Source organism: Hemicordylus capensis, chromosome 1 (genome assembly GCF_027244095.1).
Source record: "Hemicordylus capensis ecotype Gifberg chromosome 1, rHemCap1.1.pri, whole genome shotgun sequence".
Taxonomy (NCBI): domain Eukaryota; kingdom Metazoa; phylum Chordata; class Lepidosauria; order Squamata; family Cordylidae; genus Hemicordylus; species Hemicordylus capensis.
The window spans coordinates 131,196,141-131,208,379 of record NC_069657.1 but is presented as its reverse complement, the minus strand read 5'-3'; the positions used below and the strand labels follow the sequence as shown (position 1 = coordinate 131,208,379).

Sequence of the window (12,239 nt, the reverse complement as noted above, 5' to 3'; positions counted from 1 at the left end):
TTATTTTTCATGAAATACCCCTGCTACCCCTGCTAACTGGGCAAAGAGGCACCTTTTACCGTGGTGATTCTCTTTATTTAGCAGGGGGAGAGTAACTGGCCATATCCACTCCCAGCACAGTACCTCCAGGGACTCTGCTGGTGTCTATCTTATGTTTCTTTTTAGAATGTGAGCCCTTTGGGGACAGGGTTCCATCTTATTTGTTTGTTATTTCTCTGTGTAAACCGCCCTGAGCCATTTTTGGAAGGGCAGTATAGAAATCGAATTATGATGATGATGATGATGATGATGATGAAATGCCCTTTGTAATCAATGCAACATTTTGTTGTCAAGCTTTGTCTGTGTTTGTGCCTATGCATGCTGTACCAGACGCTATATAAGCAAACTAGTATTTTAATATATTTATTTTTTGTAAACTAGCTTTTTCAATTTAGTATTTATCTTTAAATATTGTCATTACAATACCTTTGTGAGGAACATTACCTCACAGGTAATATAATTTCTGGATTGGAGTCTTGCACACAACAGTTTCCTTATATAGCTTACAGCTAATCAAAATATCAGATGTAAAAGGTCATCTACCAGAGGTCATCTACCAATTTGGTCATCTACCAATTTGTGACACTTCTGGCCTTCAGAATAGTGTGTGGAGAACAGAGTGGCCCCTCAAAAAGCAGTTGATCATCCCTGATCCAGAACTTTTTGTGCAGCTACACATTGTCTCTCCAAAGACTGCTGCTCTGTGGGACGCCAGAGGATAGTGGATTCAGCCTCATTGAGGGTGGCAGTCTATGGCCTTCTGTACCCTTCTAACACAATGATTAGGAACTGAAACTGTTTAAATATATCATACTTACGCATCTTCACATCACACTTTAATAGCTACCACTGCCCTCTCTGGCACAAGATAACAAACGAAATGAGCCACAGATACGTCTGGCCCAGCACACTGTTTAAACACACCATAATGACAAACAAGATTTCAGTTTTAACATAAAACCCGGGAGGTCCAGTTGCAGTTACCACCAGCTCTCTGGGTGGTGACCCAAAACCAGGCCTTCTCTAGGGTTGCCCTGAAGCTCTGGAACACACTCCCAAATGAAATCAGAATCTCCCTATCTCTGGTTGTTTTTAAAAAACTTTTGAAAACACGCCTGTTTTATCAGGCTTTTAGTTTACAATGTGTTAAAGTTTTAAAGTTTATTGATGGTAATTTTAATTGGGTTGTTTTTTTAAAAATGATTTTAGGTTTTAGTAGTTGTTCGGCTAAATTGTTAACTGCCCTGAGATTTTATATAGGGCACTATAAAAATATGATAAATAAAAACTCGGTTTCTTGGGTTTTAGGCTAGAAAATGTTTTATGATATAAGCCACCCTGAAAGCATATGCAGAAAGGCAGAGAATGAGTTTTAAGGTCAAATATACCAAGAAAGTAAAAAATAGAAATGCATATGCAGAATTCTAACCAGCTGTTAGGCATGCTTATTTGGAAGCATGCTTTAATCATGGATTTCCCAAGGACCACAAAAAGGAGCACTGCAGCTTTTTAAACAGTAGGGTTAGCTCTTTAGCATCCTTTAGTGGTTATCTGGTTGTATTACAATTCTAGAAACTGTCATCCAGAATAGAGGAACGCAAATCATTTTTACATTCGGAATAGAGGATCAAAATGGACTTGCACAATCCAAAACATATGTGCAGTGGATTGCCTATATTAAGAATATATCAAGTGTATACTATCTTTTTTTAGAAAGTAGCTATCAGACATTCTTCTTGGGGCAAAAAACTCACTTTCTTGTGCAAAATAATTCCACAGGAAGCCTAAGAATTGAGAAACATACACCAATAAATTATTGGAAGAGTCAGTGTACATGCTTTTCAAATTTAAAAAATAACTAGAATGCGTTTATTGTACATAAGTGGACAAACTTCTTAAGCTATGTTTCCGTCTAATATTACTAAACTATAATCTGTTCACTAATGTTAAAAGTTTGGGTACATCACCAAGACAGTCTCAGATTGTTTCTGAATGATAAAAACAACATAATGGAAGTTACTCAATACATTAAAACAGGCATGGGTAATCTGACTAGCCCAAGAAAGCCTCACTAAACACACATATTTCAAGAGTTTGCATATTTTTTAAAACCAAAATTAGATTGACAATCTCCAGTACTCTACTTAGCAGTATTTTCTACTGAGACTATTCATGTAACTAATGGAATAGTTGATTTGGTGCTACGACTAAGTGACAGAACAGAATGCTTATACTTCATTTTCCCAGGCCTCCCTCTGCACCAAAAATCAATTAAGACAGTAAGATACGAAGAAATGATCTGTACAAGAGCCTAACTGACAATATTTTACTTCACACTAGTGAACACCTAATCTAATACTATGATTTGGAAAGGAAAAAGGAAATGCAGGGCTTGGAGGTTTCCCACCCAACTAAATCAAGACTGTAAAAAAATAATAAACAAATATTATATTGATTGCAAGCCTGAACAACACTGAAATCCTTTGAAGAAGAAAAAGATCAGAGGCTAACAGAACAGTGTAGTTCAATAAATACCACTGAAAACTTCTAGGAACTAAAATACTTCAAATAAATATGATTGCTATATTTTACTCCTAAAGATGACTGTTCCCATTTATGAGAGTTAACTATGCATTCTATTTGCATATATTGTCCTTTACTCTAACTTTAAAAATATCAAGTGAGCCAAAATTAAAAAACATGTTCTCCAAAAACATTTAATGTCAACTATAAGAAATGGGTAAGGATTAAGAACAAAATGGAAGAAAAAAGGAGATGCATTCATATCACTAGTAAGACAAGATTTAAGCAAAAGAGAATGTGTTCTACTGTCCTCCATCATCTTAAAAGATCCCAAATGTTTAGGAACTCTAAAGATGAAATTCTTGAATGAATGCTCAGGGCCAAGGATTGACTCTCATATTACATTTGCGCACACACGTCCATCTGGCACAAAAAGGAATAACACTTCACATTTCAAAAGCCAGTATTTGATTTCTAGGTATCAGGGTGATACAGCAGCTGGGAGTTTTTCAGCTACGTGTATTTGTATAAAAGGGTGCCTGTCTTTTGTAACATGAGAAGTCCAGTACTAGTACAGGACCTTCCAACACACATTTCAGGAAGCTGCTCTGTTTCTGATATAGGTATTTAGGGGGTGCGGGGAGGGGAGGAAGTACACCACTATTGCATTTCCTATGCAACAAAATCTGTGCATCCTTCAACACAAATGTACACTCTAGCCCAATTCAGGAATTATGCGGTATGAGTACAGATGTATGTACACTCATATGTGTGTGTGTGTGTGTGTGTGTGTGTGTGAGAATGACTGTACCGTGTTCATTTTAAAAGATAACCTGGATACAGGCCCTTCAAATGCTTGATACAGACAGCAAGTGTACTTCTGTGATTGCACTCAACATGTGAATGACTGCACCTGCATACAGATGTGTACCTGTATATATTGTATACTCAGTGTATCAGTGTTGAACGTAACATGTGAATGGGCTTCTAGAAGCACAATAATATAATGCAGGGATGGGAGTTTTCCATGAGGCCTCCTTTTCTGTTAAAACAGTCCTGGTAGTACATACAGATTCTATTATGGGCATTTCCCACCTCCTTTAATTAAACAAATGTTTGATGGGTTTGTTTGTTTGTGTTAATGAACATCACAAGTGTCACAAATGCATGCTTCCTGGGCAAGTCTTCTAACTTTTGTTTACACGTTATTGTTTTTAGTGATTACTTCTTGTGGTTATGATTCACTTTCACTATTGTACTTTTAATTTCTATTAACTGCCTTGGAAGTCAGTAAAAAGGTGATATATACATTTTAAAATAGTGTTATACAGCAGTTCATGCAAGGATTACTCTTCCCTTCATGAACTGTCCCCTTTGCTAAGCAAGGTCTTCCCTGGTTTGCATTTGAATGGGAGACTACATGCAAGCACTATAAGATATTCCATTGAAGAGATGAGGCCAATCTGGGAAGAGCATATGCATGCCTGCATACAGAAAGTTCCAAATTCCCTCCCTGGCATCTCCAGATAGGTCTGGGAAAGATTTCTGCCTGTAACCTTGGAGAAGTTGCTGCTAGTCTATGTAGGTAATACTGAGCTAGATGGACCAATGGTCTGACTTAGTATAAGGCAGTTCCCAAGTTTCCTCCCTGGCATTTCCAGATAGGGTTGAGAGAGGCTCCTGCCTGTAAACTTGGAGAAGCCATTGCCAATCTGTGTAGATAATATTGAGGTCGATGGACCAGTGGACTGATTCCATATAAGGCAGCTTCCCATGCACTGAGTCAAGAAGCAACAAAAGTACGAAGTTGAGGTTTGGGACCTGGAGGACCATTTTCAACCACATGTGCCTTCCTTTGTGCTCCAATAATCATCCAAAGCCTTGCTCTAGCTACCTATGGCCTCTGAAGCATCACACCAGGAGGAAGGCCTTTTTGGCGACTGCATTGCATTTGTTGAATTCTCTCCTCAGAGCACCAACAGGCCACTAGTCTATGCTTCTTCGAGCACTGTGTTTACACCTGGCCTGTGGCGTTTGATTGCTGCCTTTGGGGAAGGGTGACATTAGGGGATCTTTGGCCCTGGATTTTTTTTTTTTTTTTAATCTTGGCTGCCTTTCAACACTGTTTTTATGATGATCTATTGTTTCAAAATCCGTTGTGTTGTTCCGTTTTCTTTTTCTTGTTAGCTGCCTTGAATCACCACTTGGGCAGGACAAAAATGCTTTAAACTGAGATGAAAACGAGAAAGAAAACGAGCAAGAGTAACTGTGTGCCTTCAAACGGGGTCCCGTTATTTGTAATGGGCCTGGTCGTTTCTCACCCGACTCCACCGCACGGACCTGATATGCGAAAGAGGCACCACGAATGAGGAACGATGACTACAGATTCTTCTCCTCCGATGCGTCACATGGAGCGACGGGAATGGGGTGGGCGAGGAAGGAGGGTGGAGAAAGACACATGTCCTCCCCCACCCCCTTCTGCCCTTCCGTCGCGCAGGGGGGAGGAGGGGAGGGGGAAACACCTCCTCCGAAGCCACACATACACCCCGGTCTAAGGCTGAGGGGTCTGCCGGGGTGCGGGGAGAGTCGAGGGTGCTTCTCCTGGCCTTCGCACGGCTTCGAGACGGTGCCAACAATAAGAGCCTCTCAGCGCGGAGGGCAGAGCAGCACAGGAGGAGGGAGAGGCTGTCCACAAGCATAGCAGCAGCGGCAGCCGCCAGTACTTACCGGGCCCCGCTGAGTGCTAACAGTGGTCGCCATGGCGCCTCCCTCAGGCCGGGCGGGGGGAGGCTGGGTGGTCGTCCTCCTCCTTTCCGCCGAAGCGACCGTTCCTTGGTCCACCGCTACGGAGTCAGCTGATCCCACCGCCTCACCGTCTAGTCACGCCCCCAGTTCCCTGCTATCCAGCCCTGAGCATGCGCCCGAGAGTCCGTGGAGATGACGCGGGTGTGGAGAGAGGGAGGGAAAGAGCGCGCGAGGACAGCCAGCAGCAGGGTCGGAGCGGAGACTAGGCGGAGCTCTGGCGAGCGAGCGGCTTAATACGTATTGTTGGGCTTGTTCCTGGGACTCCGAGGAGGGCAGTGGCAGCTGGAGGCTCCTGGGACTGGGTGGGGCCAGTGTGGACGGCACAGGGGCAGAGATGTGGGGGCAGAACTGGAAGTGGGGCATTACAGAAACTCATTGTAGTTCTTCAAAATAAGAACCTCCCAACCCCACCCCCCAAAAAAATTGGGTCGAAAAGCAAAAACACAATATACATACCTTCAAGCAATGAAATTTAAATAAATCAAAATGCTAGAGTAACAATTCTTTCTTTTAGCATTTAGAAAGCATAAGAGCTTAGATTCTATATACTAGCTGAATGTCATTGCTGAAAAGTATGTATAGTGTGGTGTTACTTAAGATGCGGGGTTGAATATTACATGCGTTGAATATTACTGTGACTTAATGTTACATAAAAATAAGGGAGCTGCTGGGGGATGTTAAACTAGCGGGATGAAAAGCTAGGATGTTAAACTCTCCCAGAATTATTTGAACCATTAAACAACAAACTGGGTTTTACATGCCATTTCCTACTGTTGTTTACAATAATGGTTGACCAGGAAGAGCTAGTTGCTCATTACACATAGAAGCATATATGAGAGCCAGACGCTGTTTTTAAAACAATCAAGAGAGGAATTTGGAGCAGAGAAACAGGGATGAAGGGTAACCCTTTAACTACCTGCAATTTTCATGTTCCGAATTGCCTTCTAAGTGATTCCCTCCCCTATGGGGTTCTAGTTATGTGTTTGTAAGGTTGTACATAATATTGAGCTGAAGCCCTTCTAGGAGTGGAAGGACCAACTGTGGAAACTGGAGTTGAGATATGCTGGGGAAAGGGTTACATGTGTAGGCACATAATCTCCATTTAAAATTCCTCTCTCCCAGAACAGATTCTCATTTTAAAAAATATTCTGCACTTACGTGCTGTTTCATCTAACATGTAGTTAGTTACATCAGTGATGTGGTGGGTGCTATATAGAACACTAGAAAACAAACTGGCTGTGCTTTAGAAAGCATTGTGATCGCTTGCAGGCTTTTCTAAGGCCTGGTGATTTGCTTATCAGGCAGCAGTCCTCCTCCTCATACCCCGCATTTATAATTTATTTTATTTGGAAGATGCTAGCAATTTCATATGAAGTGTTATGACATGATGACAAAATAAGAGAATCTGAGCAAATAGTCGCCGCACAAACTTGAGGAAAGTTCAATTTGATAAAGAGCTTTCCTGAAATGGATATTGTAAAATATTAAAGAGAATTTAATAACAAAATGTTCCAAACTCACATTGGGTTGTAGCTTTTGTCATTTGGCAATTAGAGGTCTTTAGGAAGACAAACACAAATAATAGACTAATGCAATGAAATAGTATTTGTTGGGCCTGTAGAAACTGACAACAGACATTTCCTTCAAAGGCACAAGATAGCCTGAAAGGCCATTATGAGGTTTTCATTTGGCTTGTCTTTTCTCCAGTCTAGTAATAAAAATATACACCTTATAGCAGTGGTTCCCAACCAGGGTTCCTCCAGATGTTGCTGAACTACAACTCCCAGCATCCCCAGCCACAATAAATTGTTGCTGAGGCTGAAGGGAGTTGTAGTTCATCAACATCTGGAGGAACCGTGGTTGGGAACCACTGCCTTATAATCATAAAATTGGTATTGAAAATGCATTCATTAGGATTGTGGCTTTGGGTATGACTAATTTTGTGCTGATGAAGATTAAAGTTCTGGGGGGGAAATGCCTGCTAGAAAAGATCTCAAATGTGGTAGAAAAGTAGTGAGCCAGGAATAGCAACGTCCACCTTCCTTCCATAACTGTATATGGTTAAAGAGCAACAGTGGCTCCTTTAGTTGGGGGCACTGGCTCTTGTTATGGTACTTGACACTTGTTGTTTGTTTGTTTGTTTGTTTTTAATTCAATTCTGTGGCACATTTTAGATGAGTTTGTTGTGGCAATCCACTTGAAGGCAGGCATAATAACTGAAATTTCGAATAAATAAATTGCTTGATCTGACCTGTCACGATACACACACACTCCAGCCAGATTACCTGGACAAATTTACCTTCCTTGGAGGATGAGCTTCATAAAAACCCATTAGTTGCTTCACCAACACAACATTAAGAAGGGGCCTTGAGATGTCCAGAGACTAGATCTGCACATCAAGGTCTAATAATTGGACACACACTTGGCAAAATCTTATTACAAGTAGTGCATCAAGGTTCAAGCTATTAAACAACAACAAAAGAGCTGAGGTATGACTTAAGTAATGATGCCCCAGTTCATGCAGCAAAAATTGCCTAGCCCTCATCCAGCTGTCTTTAAAAGGAGGTGGAGAGAAGCGCAAACAGCTCTTCATTATGTTCATGCATCAGAGGAAAGCAATTGGAGCAAGAGCCCTGGGCAGGATGAGGGCCTGGACCCACCTCTTTTAAAAAAATTCTTTTTGGTGGAAAGGTGGGACTTGAAGCTCCTCCTGACAAAAAAAAGGGGTGTCGTCATACTCAGCATTTAAAGAGACAGAGGGCATGAGAGTGGCCAATGCCTGCATCAGCACCAGTGTCACATTTCATAGCCAAGCTCTTCTCACCTGTTTATGTGGTCTCAAGTGGAATTGCCAACAGAGGCACCAGCTCATCATCATGAGGCCACAGAGAGCTGGCAGAGGGTAGCAACAGAGTGTGGGAGGGGCAGGTAAGACCTTCCCCTCCCCACCTAAAGTGCCTGCCCACTTCCTGATTTGTTATTCTGGGGTTTGGTCTTGTGCTCCTCCTCCCCCACCCCTGTACCCACTGGGAATTGCTGAGTTAGTGGGACCTAGTTGGCTGTTGGGTTTGTCTCCCCCCAGGAAGGTAAAGCAAAAAATCCCAACCAGTATCTGTTTTGTGTGTAAGAGTGGTTTGTTCCTCTTACTTAAACCATGAACTGTGTGTGAGAGAGAAGTAATCTCAATTTGTGTGCATGTGTTTCTTCCGTGTGTGGGGAGGGGGGGAGTTTTACACTTTTAAAAAATCTTTATCAAAGTATGCCAAAACTGTACACACTTCTAAGAAAAACCCTCCCCATCCCAACAATACAGTATACCGCCTTGTGAGGAAATTAGTCAGTTAGCTTTAAAGAGAATAAAGAGGGAAGAAAAAATGCTCTAACAAAATAGATCTGGTTTTGGTTTTGTTCTTGAGGATACTAAACTTCATATCAGGGGCGTAACTATAATAGGGCAAGGGGAGACAGTTGTCTGGGGGCCCCCTGCCTTGGCCCCCCCAGAGGCAAGTCACATGACTGACACCCCCAGCCGTGCACCCACCCGGGCTTCCTTCAGTCCTCCGAAACTGATGTGAGTGTTAAGACCTGGAGCTACCAGAACAGCATGTCTTTCTCTAGTACCATTAAATGACTTGCATTGTCCACAATTTACAAAACCTTTAAAAAAATAATTTAGGATATCCCGCTCTTCCTCCTAGGAGCACAGAGCGGGGTGCATGGTAATGTTTGTCCTCACAACAACCCTGTGAGGTAGGTTAGGTATATATATAAAATGTGAGGTATATATATAAAATGCTTTTTGTTACCACTATTCAGCCTCATTTAAGATTTCTTTACTTCATGAGCTGAGCTTCGGCGGGGGGGCATTTTAAAATCTTGTCTATGGGCCCACTCCAACCTTGCTACGCCCCCGCTTCATATAGCTCTAATCTGGTTGGGGGGGCAGTTTCTCTCCCATTTAAAAATATTCATATGTTGCTTTTTGAGCAACAAAGTACTCAAAATGGCTTAAATAACAAAATATGAGAAAATAATTTTCTCAGTGTTTTTCCCCTTATAATCATTACTATTTTGCTTTGTGCTCGGATTTTCTTGCTGCCCATTAAAAAACTGTTTCAAAGGAAAAAGGAAAATAAGACACCTCCTTTGATGGGTTGAAGCAAGGAGCAAGTGTCGGTGTTGTTAAGTTGCAGTAAACTTTCAGGGGTGAGGCAAGAGGGATGGATTGAAGAAGGGCTGGGAAAAGAGGGAGTGGAAGCAACAGGATCAAGCTATGGTTTTTTTATTCGTCTGTTATTTATTTTTTATTATTTTATTTGTTTTATTTAACCAGCAAATATGGTAAAAACAAAGAATTTCAATGCACGACGTGTACAGGTTTGCTGAATCATGCCCATTTTTCTTCATGGTATTCCTGCTTCTGTTGCATTCCTTTCCAAGAACTGAAAAAAAATGTGATTTTTTTTTTAAAGTTCCAGAAAGGGGGCGTGGGAGTTAATTTCAAATGCGTTGATTGTTTCTGTGTTATACTACCTGTGTGAGGGTGAGGGTCCAATAGTTGGGGGTGGTGGTGGACTTTTTAACAGTTTAGAGAAGCATAGAATTTTGTATTTTAAAAATCCCCTACACTAATTTATTTTGAGATACTCCACTGCAGCAAATTTACAACAGTGTAACTCCACCACTAGGGCAATTTAGCCAGTGCAAAGTTCAAAAATCAGTGGAGATGGGGTGGGGGTGTTGTGTTGTGTGCAGGACTAGGAGAAGGTGGCTTACATCAGATCTTATACCCACTCTAGTCATGGCCAGACCCCCAACGATGGCCTCAAGTTACACCAGTTTCGGTTATGGAGAAGGTCAAAAAGCCTATTTAAATTAATAGGGATGGGGATTCCCCCATTGCCTTCTGCATCATCCACCTCATCCACTCTGCCACAACAGAGTACTGGATTCAGCATAAGGGCTTGTACTCACAACCTGTAGTTGTAGTTAAAGGGTTAACTAAGATCACCAAGCTGGGTGCGCTCCCACTGAGCGTGACGTGAAAACTTGTGCTTTACTAAAAACTAGCTGACCTGGCACAGAGCATCTGCGCCCCTGGTTCTCCTTGTCTCTCCTCCCCCATCTTCATTTCTTTCTCCCCCCTTCAGCCATATTTCATTCTCCCCGCCATCAGCCCATTCTCCCTCAGTGGCCAGGCTGCTTCTCTGTGGCTGGCTGGTCTGGCGGCTGCTGCTTCTCACCAACCAGCCGCCACTTCTCAGCCGGCCACTGGTGACGGCCACTTCCCCTCCACAACCACCTATTGGTGGCCACTTCTCCTGCGCGGCTGCCTGCTGGCCTGGCAGCAGCCGCTTCCCCTGCACAGCTGGCCTGCCGGCTGGTCATCACTTCTCCTCCCATCCCTGTCACTAATTGGCAGCTTGCTCACGAACTCTCGAGAGCTCCCACACATAGGATTAGTGACAGGTACGCTTAAGAGAATTAAATATATAGATTGTAGTCCTGGGTGCTTTTCAGATTGGACACTACAACAGTGTCACTACGTGTCCGCTAAGTGTGCTTCCGATCTACTTGTGTTTTGACATCGCAGTCCCTGCATTGACAGCAAGGTGCCATTCACATTTCTGATGACTTCTTTCGGATTTTATTGCTGTGTGACAGTCCTATAACGTTGCATGTGTGGCACAAATAGCTGTATTTTCCCACTGTAGAGTTTTGCACAACTAGAAAAGACCACTCCCCCTGTTGGTGGCTTTGCGCAACACCCTTTAATTACATTTCCTATTCGATCCTGCCAAGCCGAAGCATTTTACTGCTGTTGTAGCAGTAATCTGGAAAGTGCCCTGCTGCTGCAGTTAACTAGGATTAAATTACAATCAGCTGCTAAAGAAATTACTTCTTGCCTTAGAGTTCTTGTTAGACCCATTCGTATAGTTATTTATTGTATTTTATCCCACCTTGTTCACATATGTTCTTCCATCACATGATGATGAAAACATCAAGTGATCATCTGTGTGAACAAGTCATCACACGTTTCACATTATCTGGGCTAGAAGCTTGCTCCCTGCTGTGCTAGTTGGTTTTTGTTTTTGTTTTTTAATAGGGGGAACATTCAACAACAGCATCATCTGCCACTGCAGCCTCTGAGGTGGCACAGTCCACTTTACAAGCTCAGGATTCTACCATCTTATTCGGCTGCATGTGGAGAGCAAGCCACAAAATAGGAAAAGTGTGCATGAGCCCACCATTTGTTGTTCCTGTACCCCTCTATATATAGCATACATGCTGGGACAAATAATGAACCAAACTCAAGTGATGTCCCTGAGTGTGAGAATTGGCTCATGGAGTCTCCTTGAATATCCCTTCCCCTGTTTTTCTGTAGAAGCCATCCAGCTGGTCTTTGTGGAGGAACATCCACTTCTGCTATCACTACAGGTGTGTTTGCAACAAATGGCAATAACCTCCGCTTTAGCAATCTTTTTGAATGCTCAGTATCTGACCTCCTTCAGCCTCTCATGTAATTTCAGTCTCTTCAACAGAACAAAGGCAACTTTAATATCAATCCAAGTGCTGTTCTGGGAGATAAAATCTGATTCTTTCAAAGCCTATTTAAATAATGTAGCTGTTTCCTGCTGCTAAGATCTGCAGCATTAATTTAGTCATTAATTAAAATTCATGCTGCAGATCCCAACAGCTGGAAATAGAATGGTGCAATTAAGAGCATTCTAAATGTATAACAGATATTTTTATGCACCGTTGTAATACATGCATGACAGGAAGGCACCTCAGTGTTATCATCATGCGGGCTCCAATAAAGACATCGGTTATGTTGTGATGTACTTAATAGTGTGTGGAAGAAGACAGCATCC

The 12,239-nt window shown here is 42.2% G+C and overlaps 1 protein-coding gene across 2 annotated transcripts in view; it reads right to left on the bottom strand.

Annotated features, from left to right (window-relative positions):
- Positions 1–5,501, bottom strand: part of TOLLIP (toll interacting protein) — a 54,242-nt gene extending 48,741 nt beyond the window's left edge. Inside the window, exon 1 of one of the 2 annotated variants that reach the window (XM_053285874.1) lies at positions 5,290–5,501. In XM_053285874.1, coding sequence (XP_053141849.1) covers positions 5,290–5,322 — 33 coding nt within the window. In that variant the 5' untranslated portion in view covers positions 5,323–5,501. The remainder of the gene's footprint in view (positions 1–5,289) is intronic. The other variant, XM_053285875.1, reaches the window with a different exon arrangement.
- Between the last annotated feature and the right edge of the window lie 6,738 nt (positions 5,502–12,239).